At 37.2% G+C, this 16,560-nt stretch overlaps 1 protein-coding gene across 2 annotated transcripts in view; it reads left to right on the plus strand.

Annotated features, from left to right (window-relative positions):
- The window catches only part of prkar1b (protein kinase, cAMP-dependent, regulatory, type I, beta), a 57,440-nt gene that overhangs the window by 16,667 nt on the left and 24,213 nt on the right, over window positions 1–16,560 (plus strand). For both annotated transcript variants that reach the window (XM_084393578.1, XM_084393579.1), the window contains exon 5: window positions 14,234–14,295. In XM_084393578.1, the coding sequence (XP_084249704.1) occupies window positions 14,234–14,295 (62 nt within the window). The remainder of the gene's footprint in view (window positions 1–14,233; window positions 14,296–16,560) is intronic.

Genomic DNA, 16,560 nt, shown 5'->3' on the forward strand with positions numbered 1-16,560 from the left:
ATAAAATGTATGGTAAGAGTAAACACCAAAGTTCAACAAGCACCACTAATAATGTGTTGCTCATTAAATTTGGCTGGGAATCGTTTGAACACTTGGATCTATATTTCTTCAGCACCTTTTAAAAGAGATGCAGTTATTAAATTTTTAGTTCATGTGGCCTTGTCAGTACTTGTGCTCATTCTAATAATTGCATGTTGTAACGCCAATAAATTACCAAATGATAACTAAAGGTTTCCATTATATATGACCAAAGATTTTTCCTCTCTGTGGTAGAATTATAGGGATTACTTTGATTTATCTAGCTTTAGCCTTCAAATCACTGCATAAAACTGCATGCTGCAACCTGCCTGAGCACATGGATGGTGTTGGATCTTCAATGAAATACTTGCGTTAGTCGACACTCAACCATGAGCCCAGTCACTCTGCAGCGCAGACGGACAGTCTGAAGCACAAATGCACAGGTCAGAATGTGACACTGTGAAAGTACTTCACTTCCTTGCTGCATGAATGGAAATTACAGTACCGTTCAAATATTTGGGCTCAGTATTATTTTTTTTCGAAAGAAATTAATACTTTTATTCAGCAAAAATTTATTAAATTGGTCAAATGCGACTGTAAAGGCAGCATTTTATTTCAAATAAATGCTGTTCTATCCAAATCCTATCAATCAAAGAATCCTGAAATAAATGTATCACAGTTTCCACAAAAATATTAAGCAGCACAGCTGTTTTCAACATTGATAATACTAAGAAATGTTTCTCAAATCATCATATTAGAATGATTTCTGAAGGATCATGTGACATGGAAGACTGGAGTAATGATGCTGAAAATTCAGCTTTGATCACAGGAATAAATTGCAATATAATATATATTCAAAGTGGAAAACTGTTATTGTAAACAGTTATTATATACCTATTAGTGAAAACTGTTAAATGCTTTTTCCTCCGCACACAGATTTAGTTAATCCAGTGCTAGTTTCTCTAATGTGTGTGTGTGTGTGTCCTTGCGTTCACATAAAGTAGAGCATGCAGCTGGGGTAATCCACCAATTAAGCAGCGAGTAATGACCCTTCCGGCCTTTGACCCTTGACCCTTGACCCAGCAGCCTCTGCCCTTTGCTCTCATATCCCAGTGCTGATGGACAGTGAACATCTTTGGAAACAACAAAGTGCATCAGATCATTAATGAACTTCTCAGCGAAGCACCTTGGCATTAAACGGTCATTTCTGAATCTGATCTCTTCTGTCACAGCATATGTACATTGCAAGCAAACACTGTAGTGAGACGTCCTGATCGTCAACTGTTTGGTTTTAAGTGTTTTTTAAATAGCACGGCTCATGGACTATCTGATAGGCCACACACGCAGCAGATGTCTTTTAAGGCGAGTTTATTTTGACCCAGTCTGTTTTAGGCAAAGGAAACGGGGTGCTGAGGAAGTTGCGGGTGATGTAACGCTGCGCCTGTATCGGATGAACCCAAATCACAGCTTCAGAGCTCAGGCTAATGGAGGAAACCTTTGACACTTAGATCTGTCTCATAATCTACTCAAACGCTCCAACACCAGGTGGCTGTCCATTTTATGTGCTCAAATGATGCACTCTTCGGAAGAGCGAGAGATGAACGGTTTGTAAGAGGGGCTCTTTATGAACGTATGAGGTCTAGGCATTAATCATAGGCTCATTATTAAACAACATTTTCATTATGCATGGCATCTAAGCCTGCAGAATTATACTGAACGCTCTATAAATTACATTAATTCACAAACTTCCGCCTTTCCTTGCGCGCTTGTTTTAAATATGTTAGCTTATTTGATGAGGCCTTTAACTGCTAATGAGGTACATTTAGCAGAATTTATTTTTTTTTGTAATTTGAATCAGATAATTGGTATGAAGCCAGTGTTATCTTAGCATTATTATATGCTATACTCTGAGTTTTTATTTTTACATTTTCAGTTTTCATTAAAAATTGTAGTAATTTTTGTTGTTTTAATACTTAAACTTAAAAAAAACTGAACTGAATAACTAAAATACATACACTTACATTGAAGTTTTTCATCTAATATTTATATATTTTTTTCTGATTTATTTCAGTTACAGAAATTTGTAATAGTTTTAGTGTACTATAGTTAACTTTAGTTAAAGTGCTCAGATTTAGCTGAGGAGTGATTCTTCGCTTGTCACATGTTGGGTGGTTGCCAGGGTGTTGCTATGCAGTTGCAAAGGCATTTTGAGTGATTTAAGCATCAGTTGCTATGCAGTTTCTGGGGTGTTTGATTGGTTGCTTGCTATTTTTTACTGTTTTGTCATCAACCAAGGAAAAACCTGATTGCCTTGAATGACACGTAGCACACCCAAAGTTTAATATATTAGAATTAGGGTTTCTATGGAGGCATAATATTGATAGTCTGACTATTGCTGATGCAAGTGATCCGAATGAAATTAATTTCAAATTACACTACTGTTCAAAAGTTTGTGGTCATACGATTTTTTTATGGTATTGAAAGAAGTCTCTTATATTCATCAAGGCTGTATTAATTTGTTTTATTAATGTGTATTTTTTTAATATATTTAAAAATGTAATGTATTCCTGTGACCAAAGCTGAATTTTCAGCATCATTACTCCAGTCTTCAGTGTCACATGATCCTTCAGAAATCATTCTGATATGATGATTTGATGCTCAAGAAACATTTCTGATTATTATCAATGTTGAAAACAGTTGTGCTGCTTAATTGTTTTGTGGAAACTGTGATTTTTCTTTTTTTTCCCTTCAGGATTCTTTAATGAATAGAAAGCATTTATTTGAATTAGAAATTTTTTGTAACATTCATTATAAATGTCTTTACTGTCACTTTAGAAAAAGTAAAAAAAAACAACGTGTTATCAAGTAGTGTAAACTGTCTGCCGTTCTGAACCCGGCTGGAAACAGAAGACCACAACACAATACCCATGAGACCCCTGCAGTTACACGGTCCATCCTGTAAGAGATGCTGTTTGTCCAATTCAGATGTCCGTGACTCAAGATGATCCACAATCGGACCGGTTCATGCAGTGCCAGACAGCAGAGCGGAGAAAATGAGCGCATGACGTTATATAGCAGTGCTGTATGGTTATCAACACCGTATAATTTGAAGCTGTTATGTTGTTGTGAGCTGTTAAACTCTGGCCCACAGGAAGCTGCGATGTTTGGCTGTGATGTGGGCCGCTTTTGGGAGGCACTTGACAGCTTCCACACAGGTGTGTTTGCTCTGGCAGCAGCGATGTCGTAATCGCACTCGTACAAACACACACTCTCACCAGGAAGAAGGAGGAAAAGTGGCTGGCTAATGAATAGCCTTAACTGACTTGACCCGTGGATGTTTGTCTGGGCAGTTATGCAGCAAGTGTGTGTGTGTGTGTGTTAGTGCAGTGAAGGCTGTCCCCAGCTGGAAGTTTCACTCGTCTTTCTTCCCGTGCAGAATTGCCGTGGCAGTTTTACCCCGCGAGTGTTACCAGTGCTGTTGTAAAGTGCGAGTCTGTGTGTGGTCAATATTTAGCATAGCTTTGTGCTGTTACAAAGGGAGTTTCTGCTAATGAGGTCAGTCGCCGCAAGAAGCAGCTCTTTCTATCTCCACATTCGTCCTGTTTGCTTTCTTTTATTATATTCCTCTTTTCCGTCCTCACTCTCATGTCTTCCGAGTGAGAGTGTTTAATGGGCTGTTTTGGCCCGTCTGGGCCCCCTGACCTGACCCACTACCACCCACCCATTCCCTGCGATCCCTCTGGAATTCACTGGAACGGTATCGGTGAACATTTCTGAAGGGATTTAGAAATGTTTCTGAAAAAAAAAAATAATAATCTGCTAAACTGTGTAATCAACTAATAATTCTTGGTCGATACACGTACTGTTTTCAAATACCTTTGCATAAATTTAAAAGAAAATATAATGTTAAATTGAATAATTAAAATGTATTGACATATATTTTAATACATTTCAGGTAAATTTTGCATTTATTTATTTACTATATTATTACTAATTTACTTATTTATAAATAAATAAGTAAATCATTTGTAGATAAATGCATATATGTATTTATAAAAAATTTATTTAATTATTGCTGAAATTAAATCAATTTTATCAATTTACTTAGTCATTTAATTTTAATTTATTTTAATTTTAGTTATTTACTTGTTCACTTTTTTCTTATTTATAAATTTATATTTATTTGTTTTTATTTAAAAAAAAATTATTTATAAATGTATGTATTTAGTTATAGTCAGTAAGTGATTACTTATTTATTTATTTTTATTTATTTACTTACTTATTCATTCATTTAATTAGTTAATTAATTAATTAATGATTAATTAATTAGTTAATCAGTTATGTATTCATTTATTTATTTACTTGTAAGTGTAATTTGTTTTATTTACTTGTGTATACATTTATTTATTTTAAAATGTAGTTCAGTTTCTTATTTGCTAATATTAAATTGTTTTACACATTGTAATTCAGCACTTTGTCTGTCATCGGCCTCCCTGTTCTCTAGAGATTGGCATCTGCCGTTAAAACACCCATTCCAGTCAAGCTCTTCTTCAGTGTCCAGGTGTCTGTATGCCATGCAATGTGTGCAGAATAATCAGTAGAAGCTGGATCTGTCTGCTGCTGCCTTTCTAAATTTGTTCCAGTAAATGCAATTCCAGCACTTTTAGGCCTCTTTTCCTCTCGTCTCCTCCTGCGAGCAGTGTAAACAGCCTTTCCCGTTAACACTGGACAAAAGGGGGTGATATATTTGTGCTGAGCTTTCCTCTTCAAACACATCTCCCCTTTTCCTCTGCTGGAAATAGAGAAACAAATGATTCCAAGACAGGCAGCACTTCCTGTGAAATGTCAGACGCTTTAGTTTGCTTTAGAATTTTTTTATATTGTTTTTATTTCCTGTCTGAGTGTGTGTAGGTGAGACGGTCATCCTTGTGATCTGGACATGTGAGAAAGACGGAGCCTCTGTCCTGTCAACGCTTTTTGTTTTTCCTTTTTTTCCCACTGTGGTTCAAAAAGGAGACCCTAATGGAGAAATTCCGGGGGTCACATTTCACCTCAAAATCAAAAGAAAAAATAAGAAATAATTATATTTTGAATAAGAAAACGTAAGCCTATTTTAAAGGTTCTTCTATGAAGGGGCTTCATAGAGACAGGAAATAAACAGGGGTGCGTTTCCCGTACAACGACGTAACTCGCTGCTTAACTACCATAGTACGATGCATCGTTGAAGAAAACTGCATTATTTCCCGAAACCTTACTGTCGCGAATCTGCGTTCAACCACGTTGGTTAATGATGTCACGCAGGAGGTGGAGTAATAACTTCTTTTAAAGGGATACTCCACTTTTTTTGGAAATAGGCTCATTTTACAACTCCCCCAGAGTTAAACAGTTGAGTTTTACCGTTTTTGAATCCATTCAGCCGATCTCTGGGTCTGGCGGTCCCACTTTTAGCATAGCTTAGCATACATCATTGAAGTGGACAAGACCATTAGCATTTCTCTCAAAAAAATGACCAAAGAGTTTCGATATTTTTCCTATTTAAAACTTGACTCTTCTGTAGTTACATCGTGCACAAAGACCGACGGAAAATGTAAAGTTGCGATTTTCTAGGCTGATATGGCTAGGAACTATACTCTCATTCCTGCGTAATGATCAAGAAACTTTACTGCCGTACCATGAGTGCAGCAGGCGTAATATGACGCAGCGCCTGAAAATAGGCTACCTTCCGTCAACATAACCAACGTGACAACCTGCTTGCACAGGGAGCGTTAGAAGTTACCGAGCTGGGGACTATTTTCAGGTGCTGCGGCAGTAAAGTTTCTTCATTATTACGCAGGAATGAGAGTATAGTTCCTAGCCATATCAGCCTAGAAAATCGCAACTTTACATTTTCCGTCGGTCTTAGTGCACGATGTAACTACAGAAGAGTCAAGTTTTAAATAGGAAAAATATCGAAACTCTTTGGTAATTTTTTTTAGAGAAATGCTAACGGTCTTGTCCACTTCAATGATGTATGCTAAGCTATGCTAAAAGTGGGACCGCCAGAACCGGAGATCGGCTGAATGGATACGAAAACGGTAAAACTCAACTGTTTAACTCTGGGGGAGTTGTAAAATGAGCCTATTTCCAAAAAAAGTGGAGTATCCCTTTAATGAATCTGTTTGAGATCAAATTAATGCTAGATGTTTTGCTATAAATTACGCACATGACATCTGAGGACTATTTCTCCGTTTTTCTCAGTTATTTTGCTTTATTTCCAGATTCAATCATCGGCTCGTTCTTACCTAGTAGAGCACGTTCGCACATGCGCACTCTTCAAAAACAACGCTTTAAATCTTTTGACAAACTAAAAGATGTAAATTACATTTGTATGTATTCTAAATAAAAGATATAGAGTGCACTGAATGTCAGCTTGCTTATTTTGCTTACGACAAGGATTTATTAAGTCCACATGTCATGCAAACAAGAAACTATGTTTCTACCCACAGCTCGAGGGCTGTCGTTCCAACCACACAACTTTGCGACGCTGTTTGCAAATGTTTGTTGGAACTATGTTTTCGGGAAACGCTGACTCGTTGAACTATGTAACGACGGAACTTGCGACCATAGTTGGCTAACAATGCTTTTGGGAAACACACCCAAGCGTTAGGGATAGACTGTGTTAGACAGGTGCTGCAACAATGTCAAACATGTGTAAAATAATGTGTTTTTTTGAACATTCAAGCATGACCCCAAAATCAAGACCTCTTTAAGTGCCTTTAAGATTTATTTATTGTGACATTTTGATGACAACCTATCCCCTTATCATCCTGTCTGAACATCTTCTTTTTCAGCATCAACCAAGTTTATTCACAACAAAAATAGCCAAAATAAATAAATTAAAAAAAGCAAAAGAAAGAAAGAACTGTTGTTTTAATTTTGAGGTGAAAACCTTGACATTTCTTGTGAGATTCACACACTAAATATATATTTTATTTCTAAACACTTGTACTTAAACCGACAGAGAAAGAGAAGTAATTGCTTGGAAGAAAGAGGTTAAGTGGTTAAAGAATATCCATAACCCAACTGCTGTAGGTTTAAACCATAGAAGAGAAAAAACCCAAAAGGTAGAAATGTGTGCTTCATACTATACTGTTAATCTGCTATATCAAAGACATGAAATTGGCATATAATAAAATGTGAGGAGAGACATTTGGATTTCCTCCGTTTGATTTATTGACCTTTTTTTGGACAGTGTCATAATCTGTAACTTTTTAACTTGATAATGTGTGCCAAATATGCAAGGATACACAAACGCTTAGTATTTATCAAATTTTTCCATTTTGCAATATCGTACTGACCTGGAAGGAAACCGTATTGCTCAGATGTTGATCTTTCATATTTCAGGAGAATTAATGTGGGTTTGACCAAGTATCAACATTGACTTAAATTTGTCTTAAATTCCTTAGGAGAAATAAAATCGATTGTTCAGTCAAACAAAAAACAAAACAAAACAAAAATCAATCAATTGCTGACATACAGTGAGTGAAACTACCGTTCAGAAGCTTGGGGTCAGTAAGATTTTTAAATGATTTTGAAACTAGTCTTTAATGCTCGCCAAGACTCTATTTTTATTTGATCAAAACTACAGTAAAACACTAATGTTGTGAAATACTGCTACAATGTTTTCTATTGAGACTTTGAATAAACGTCTCCATTTGCTCTACTTTTAATCTCACTGGTGTCGTGTTGATTTTCGTTTGTACGCCGAAGCTTAACAGTGGATTCGACTGTCTTAAACTGACAATTATTACCATTGTTTCTCCTTCCCTCCATCCCAGTCTGTCTCTCTTTTCCTCTGGCTTCCTCCTGTTGTTCTGCTGTCTTTCCTCCCTCCCAAACATTCCTGCATTCTTTCTTTTTCCTGCCTCAAAGCCCACTGTCTACTTCAGCTGGTTTTCCTCAACGTGTGAGGTGTTTTTGTGTGTTTCGTGCAGGACGAGGTCGGCACACTCGCCGTTAAACCTCATTGGCTGGTACTCTTTGGGTAATGCTGATGCTTGCCTCATCAACACTATAAATATTCATTCATTTTGCTTTTAAGAGGCTGATTAAATTACATCTAAGAGATGCTTCTGACAGCCAGCCAATCATTCGAGCTTGACTCCTTTGGCTTGGTGGGTGTTGCTGTCGATGAATCCATCCATCACTGAAGGAAGACAGACGGACTGGGAGATAGACAGACGTATAGACTAGACAGAAAGACTGCATACTCCGAGCTCAGACAGACAGATGGATCCCATAGGAAAAAGTGTGTCCAAAACAGCTGCGATGTTACACATAAAAACACGTAGCTCGTGGCCAATTAAACTGGGTTTTCCCTGCCTCATAGCAACCCTTTGCAGTGTGGATAAACAGATCTACACGTCTGCTCCTCATGATTGATAAGAGCAGTGTGTGTGTGTGTGTTTATATACGTTTATGTTAGTGGATGTGCTTTTCTCCACCCTACAGTGATACCGATACAGGGAAATCACTGATAATCCCGAGCGAAGTTGTTAATGACGCTTTATCAGTCTGACTTTGTCCCTTTCTATCTGTTGTGAAACAGGGTCGGCGCTTCATAAACACATTCGCATGTGGATGTTTTGCCGTTTTTGGCCCTGAGAATTGTCGAGTTGTTTATGTGGGATGAATTGTATGGCACAAAATGCAGTTAAAAAGTATTTTGAACACAGAAAGACAAAAGCCAAGTGCATTGTGTCAATGTAAATGTGCATTTTCTAAGATTTATATAGCAAATAAATGGTGTTCTTTCTGTTCATCAAAGAATCCTGAAAAAAATGTTTAGCATTAATAACAATAATAATCATAATTCATAATAATCAGAAATGTTTCTGAATAAATCATCATATTAGAATGATTTCTGAAGGATCATGTGACACTGTAATGATGCTGAAAATTCAGCTTTGATCGCAGGAATAAATTACATTTTACAATATATTCAAATAGAAAACAGTTATTTTAAATAGTAATATTTTTTCACATTATTATTGATTTTTACTGTATTTTTGATCAAATAAAGGCAGTCTTGGTGAGAATAAGAGACTTTTCTTTCAAAAACATAAAAATTGTGTAAAATAATTGAAATGCACAGCCTGTCATGAAATACATTTTGTTTATTCAAATGTAATGAAATCATTAGATAGTGCAGTTCGTATCGCATCATTCATTTTGTCTACAAACTTAGTCAGCTTACACATGGCACCTAATATGTTTCACCCATAAATTACCATAAAGCCATTTTTTTAAGTGAACCATTCAGTCCTTGTTTTTTCTATACACTGAAGTTTCACTCTTGTTGCAGTGAGATGTGATTTAGTTAGTGTTTTTTTTTTTATATCTGTTAATACTAAATATAGTACATGTGCAAATAGTCTTATAGAGCGGGCCATAAACAGTTTATATGGGAATATAAACAGTTATATTCACATATAAACATTGATCAATGAACATACATAGAGTTTTTGTTTAACAGACTTTAAATGGAGGGACAGAAATCGCTCAGATTTCATTAAAAATATCTTAATTCGTGCTCTGAAGGTAAACAAAAGTTTTATGGGTTTGTAACGACATGATGGTATGGAAGCTTGTTTCCACCACAGAATCAAAAGTAAAAAAGGTAATTGCGACTTTTTATCTCACAATTCTGACTATTTTTCTCACAATTGCGACTTTCCATCTCTTTATCTCAGAATTGCATGATATAAAGTCGCAATTGTGTGTTATAAAGTCGAGTTTACTTCTCGCAATTGTACGTTTATATCTCGCAATTCTGACTTTATAACATGCAATTGCGACTTTATATCTCGCAATAATTCTGACTTTATTTCTCCGAATTATTGCGAGATATAAAGTCGCATTTGCATGTTATAAAGTCAGAATTATTGTTTTATTCTGTGGAGAAAACAAGCCTCCATATGATGGTGAGTAATTGATGACAGAATTTTCATTGTTGGGTTGAACTATCACTGAGTGTGTAGCAGCTTCAACTTGCACATGAAACATAAACACCCAGAGGACATGCAGACGTTCTGGGTTTAAGTGTCACAATCAGATGCTCTAAACCAGACATTCCTCTTCCTCTGATGTAACTTCACTGATGATTAAGTAAAAATTACGTCATTCATCAAGTGTTGAAGCAAGAGTTCGCAAAAAAACAAACATTTTATCATCATTTGCTCACCCTAATTTTGTTTCTAACCTGTATGCCTTTTTCTCAGTGGGCTCCAAAACATCCTTTTACATCAGCTGCCTTAAAGCAAAGTGCACATTTTAATTTTGATATCATCTGTTAAAGAGTTTGCACATTCAGCTGTGTTTTTCTCTTGACGTTTACGAGGATAAGGCAGGCTCAGGCTTGTGTGGACAAATAAAGGAGACCTAATGTTGGTGCTTTTAACACTTTCCCTTTGAAAGTGTGAGAATCAATTAAAGAAGAAAAGAAGGGGTGATGATTTAGGAGCCTCATTAGATTTTGTGGTCACGCGTATGCACATGAAAACAGTCGTTTACAGACCGCTGTGCAGACGCTCAATGTCATCTCATGTCTTCCTTCATATGATGTATCTTCAACAAAATATAATTGGCCCTAAGTGGCATGTAAAAGCAACACAAGCTTTGATTGGTAGCTTCGGTCAGTCTCTTCCTGTCTAAAGCGATTATTGACCAGAATAAGGTGTAAACTAGACCAAATTCTTGGACTGTCTTGTATTTCGCCCCAAAACATTGCTAGAGCTACGCTACCGTTCAAAAGTTTGGGGTCGGAAACATTTCTCATGAATCCGAAAGTTCAAAAGCACAGCGTTTTCTTGAAGTAGAAATAGCATTATAAATGTCTTTACTGTCATTTTTGATCAATTTAATGCATTAATTAAAGTATAAAACTATAAAAAAAAACAAAGCTTTGAATGCTAGTGTATTTTGCTGCATTGGCGGTACGTCATCAAACAAAACATCTTCTCTCACACCCAGCAGCTGATCAGCCGCTGATTCATTGACAGCAGTGAACGTCACTCACTCTATCAGTTTGTGGTTTTTTGGATGTGAACTTTGAAGACTTTACTCACTCAGGCTTTTCCCAGAAGACTACGCTGATGTCTTCAACATCCACATTGACACATCTCGTGTTCTTCAATGCATCCCACTGCCCTCTAATCTCCTTCTAAACTCCCCAAAACTTATGTTTTCACTCAGTAACTTTTCCTCCTCCCACACATTTGTAGACAGGTTCAGACGAAACCCCTGTTCCCTTTCATGTTGCTGTCTACCTCTCCAGTTTTTAATTCCTTCCCCTGCTCGAAACACCAGCTTATGTTGGTCCAGACTGGTTTTTGCACATTAGTGCCAGTATATCCGGTGGACCCAGCTGTAAATATAGTCATCCAGCATGATCTTTTTGACCCTGGTGCTCTTGCTGGTTAAAATAACCTTGTGGGAACACCAGCATCCAAAACACAAGGATGCTGTCTATGATATCCCACGATCCTGTGGGTGCATTTCAAACAGTTGGTTGAACAGAATAAAAATGGCTTTTTCCTCAGCTTATGGCTTGGAAATAAGCATTGGTTATTAAATATGTGCTTGCTTATCTCCAAGACTGTGGAGGTTTTATGCATAGATCCAATCTTTTGACCTTATTAATTTTTTTTTTGTCCCTCCTGTTTACTTTCACAAGACATGACTCGTATTCGATGTCTGTGTTTACGTCAGTCTCCCTCCCTAACTAGAATGATCCAATCGCTACACATGTTTAGACATAGGTCAGATGTCCAGATATTGGATATGTACAAATATTGTGGTAAGTGATGCATTTAATTCAGGATCAAAAGAAAGAAGTTGACCCCAAACTTTTGAACCAGTAGTTTGTTTCTGGAGAATTGAACCTATGACCTTGTCGTTGCTAGCGCCACTAGTTGAGCTTCAAGAGCTTTCTTTCCTCCTCCAACCTTGCAGTCTTCTCAAACACTTCCCACCCACTCCTTTCTCAAATTCAAGACCAATCTCACCACCGCTTATCACCGGCCACCTTCTCAGTCCCTTTTCCCCTCCCTTTACCTCAAGACTTCTCCTCTGATCTTTCCTCCATCTGACATCATACTCCGTGACATCATACTTTGAGCTTAACCATCCTGGTTCGTTTAATAGCCACTCACCGCGCTGTTTTAACCACTTTACGTCGCTGAAATAGCCGCGGTTCAGTTCTCCAGGGAGCCGTCATCATCATCATCTCCCACTGAAAGCGTAAGTCTCGTAACGCCGCGGGGTTGTGAATGGGTTTGAGTGCCGGGGAATCCCCGCAGCCAGACAACTGATGAGTGCTCTCGTGGAGGAACATTTTAAATAAACATCCTTTACACTCAGTAAACTTCTAAAACCAAGTGCTTGTGACTGAAGACCACCTACCAGATGCTCCATTATTTGCTCTCAAGACTGGAATATGAGCTTCAATGCCTCTAATTATTGCATTACTGTTTCCTCTGAAGTACAATGCATGCAATTACTTTTATATTCACAAATATGAACTCAAAGGAACTTATTTTGACAACCGCTTGATGTTCCTACATGTTTTGTTTGCCTTAGTTCAGCATCTAAAACTAACTTTTTGCCACACCTGCCAATGGCTGGTGACTTTACCGGCCATAAATATTTTTTACCAGCCATGAAATACATATTAATCCTTCAAGTTAAAAGAGTTGTTCAGCCTAGAGCAGTGAGTGGATTTCTGTCCTCGCTTTTCGGATGTTTGCGCACAGAAATCTGCGTGTAACAAATTTTGAGTTCCCTTTCGCATCTTCTTGTGCTTGAATTGGCAAGGCTTAAACTTTCATGACGATGAAAGTCACTGGCCCATCAACTGTCCCAAGCATCTTTCATGTTTGTTCACGTCCATGTTATCACAATATTGCATTGATAGAATTCATAAAAATGTTACCAGCCAACTGGGAATTGACACTGTTTCATATACTCGCCAACACCATTTTTACACACAATTTTTACTCTCATTTGGCGCTTGATGAGTGTTAATTTTAGGCCCTGCCTTAGTTGGATTATTAGTGGTGTTTGCTAATGTCACTATTGGTAATACATGGATTTGGGGTTTGTTCAATTTATTGGCATATAATTGGCATGTAGTGTTATTGTTCAACTAAAAGTACTTATTAAAAATCATATTTGAAATAAAGTTGCAATAAAAAAAGTATAAATAATAGATGAAAAACTTACTTAAGCATAAAGTATTAACTTACTAAATTTGATAGAAGTACAGAAGGTATATAATATAAATATAGAAGTATTAAATAATAAAAGAAATCAAAGTTAAGCTAAAAAGAATTAAACAAGCTAAAGTTTTAAAAAAAGAAGCTAAATATAACAAAACTAATAAAGTAAAATAATCACAACAAAATTACTGAAAATTAAAATATACCAATAAATGCTAATTCAAAATATTAATGAATACTATCATAGTTTATAAATAATACTAAACAACACTAGTTAGTAACTCATCCCACACTGTTTGTGTTACAGACATGAACGATTCCTCGAATCATGCGGCTTGTTGAGGAGATGTCAAGTATATTTACATATGTATAGTATGTTTACATATGTAAACATGGCATAAATACAACTACAGAGGCATTGACAATACAACAGCAGCACAAGCGAATAAACACTGCTTACAGCCGGCAGCAGTAACGGGAGAGGTGTATTGTGGGAACAGAGTCAGGGGTCATGTGTAGTGACTGACACTCCAGAAGCTGCCGAAAAAAGACAAAGAATGGAAGTGCATTATCAGGGTCATAAACTTGTAACACTAACGACACTCTTTGCCTTCACACAGGCACGGTTGTTTCTTATTCGAGGGTGTGTGCCTCGGGAAGAGCACATATTGAGCATTTACTGTTTGTCGTCTTGTGTACAGTTTTGTAAAACTTGTGTTTCTGTGGCGATGGCGAAAAGAAGCCATGTGACATGAGGTGAAGCGTGTGATACAGTAGCGTTGACATGGCCGTGCTGTTTGATCTCTGTGACTACAGCATGTACTTGACACTTGTTATTCCAGCTGTAAAGATAACACTGATATTACTATTGAACTGAATTCAGAGTATTGTATTTGTGTTTTTGAATTGCCAATAATTAAATGATAGAATAATCTAATGTATCTCTTTTTTCCCCCCAGTGACATATTTGATGCCATGTTCCCGGTCACTCACATCGCAGGGGAAACGGTAATCCAGCAAGGTACAGTATATAGAAGCACCTGTAGTTTATCAAAGGACATCAATCACCTAACCGGAACCCTAGCCCTAAACATAACCCTCATAAACACCTATACAAAACCAAAAATATATATGCTATACAAAATATATATTTAATTAAAAATATATATATTTAATTTTTTTATTATTATATTTTTAAATAAATATAAATAATATAAAAATATTTTATATATTAAATAATATCATTATTTACATTTTTTACATTTCTGGAATCACAAAATGAATTGTCAATTAAAGGTGAACTAAGTAACTTTTTTACCTTAACTGAACAGCTTCGGAGTCATTGGAATGGTTACATTACTTATTTCGGGTTGAATGGTGGTCGTTTCGCACCCCCCTGGTGCCCGTGAGTGGAAAATACGCACTTGCAACTTTGAGCCGGCGGGCCGCCGGCCGCCGCGTCAGGAAGTCTTGCGTGATATCAGGTCTCGCGATGTAAACAATTGCTTTACGGCTAAAAGAAATCTGCTAAAATGCCGTCATTATTGCGCTCCCTCACGCTGTCCGAACCCGAAGGAAGAAGACGTTTTAAAGTATGTCCCATCTGCTTTGATGTCGTTGATCTACTAGCCTCTGGTGTCTGAGAATCACCAACGAGTTTTTACAACAGTGTTGTCAAATATCTATTCCGAAGCTGTGGGGGAGCTCTAGAGAGAAACCTGCGAGCAAAAAGCGAGAATACAGCGAAGAAATCCCGAAACTACTGAGCCCCGCTTTAATATATCAACACTCAGAGTTTCCAATTAATAAAAACTGTGGAAAACAAGCAACTTTGCCATAATTACAGCAGGAATGCTGGTGGAAATAGTTTACCTTATAGTGGTTGAATATTAAATATTGTGTTGGACATTGGCAGGCCTTCAAAGGAATTAAAGCTAATAAATAAATAAAGCTAAGTTAAACATTTTTTTAATTTTTATCCTCTAAATGGAGGATAATGTATGGTTAAGGTTAAGTAATGATAACATCCGGGGAATCATTTTACTACAATCTAAATGGTCCTATTATGATACACTCCAATTGTTCTTAATATTGTAGTATTTTGGAACATAACGGCACATGAAACCGAGCTTGCGTAGCTAAAGGTGACTGTGGTCATGTACTTGTGTACCTGTGTTTTCAGTGCATATGCAGTGCAGAATGCAAGAGTGCAAACCTAAGGAAATCATTATCAAAAGAGCAAATGCATTGCAGATTGTTTTAGTTAGAAGGAGCGGTGGGTGATGAGCGTTTTTTTTCTATAGTCAAACAATGAGCTCTTTTTGGTTTCATGTGGAGTTCATAAAGCAATTGAGATTGCACTCTGTGCAATGCAATCCTTGAAACCCAGTTTCAAAGCATTTATCTAACATGGACAGATTGCCCATAAAAGTAGATCTAGGAATGTACAAAGTTTGTGTGTGTGTGTGTAGAAGTGTGCATGTGTGTGTTTTTGTTCTTGTCAAATATTTGACTGCACTCTGTGACTCAAGGATCTGTTGGCCAAAAAACAGAAACTTCAGAGCAGAGGTGATAAAAGACAGGAAGACAGGAACAATACTAAGAAAAATGAGCTGAATGGGTTGAAAGAGAGAGAGACGGCGAGTAAGAGAGGGAGAGGGCACTAGCGATCGGTGAGTGTGTTAAGATAAATTGCTTGTTTGATTTACGAGCGCTTAGTGTGTTCGGTGTTAATTAGCCCCGTGAACCCGCGTGAACTCGGCAGCGCACGGATCACGGACTCTTTTAACTCTTCGGCTCACACAAACACACACACACTTGCTACCAGGATCCCAAACACCAACTTCAACACACACTTAAACCTCAAAGACCCTCTGAACCTAAAGAAATGCTTTATGTATGGCCTTTAACTTGGAAATGTTGATCAGAGCCTGTGGCTTCTGGCACGCCCAACCGTCCATTAAACTCTCAAATGGGGTGTAGAAGATGAAGCCTGGGAATCATTTAGATGACACTGTCCTGGGAGGTGGTGACGTTTTTAAAGTGGTGTACCATCTTTTATCTTTGATATGCACGGATGTGTTCTTGGGAAATTGGGAGTTGGAAAGGGATGGAAACTGGGAAAGAGACAAAATTATTTATCTTTTCCTCCTTTCCATCCTGAATTTAAAGGTCCCATGAAATTAAAATGGGAGTTTTGTGGGTTTTAGTCCATTTTTGTTATCTGTGGGGACTCTTAAAAGGTTGCAGAATTAACTTTTAGCTCATATACTAATGGATTTAAAAT

This window comes from Rutilus rutilus (genome assembly GCF_951802725.1).
Source record: "Rutilus rutilus genome assembly, chromosome: 1".
Taxonomy (NCBI): Eukaryota; Metazoa; Chordata; class Actinopteri; order Cypriniformes; family Leuciscidae; genus Rutilus; species Rutilus rutilus.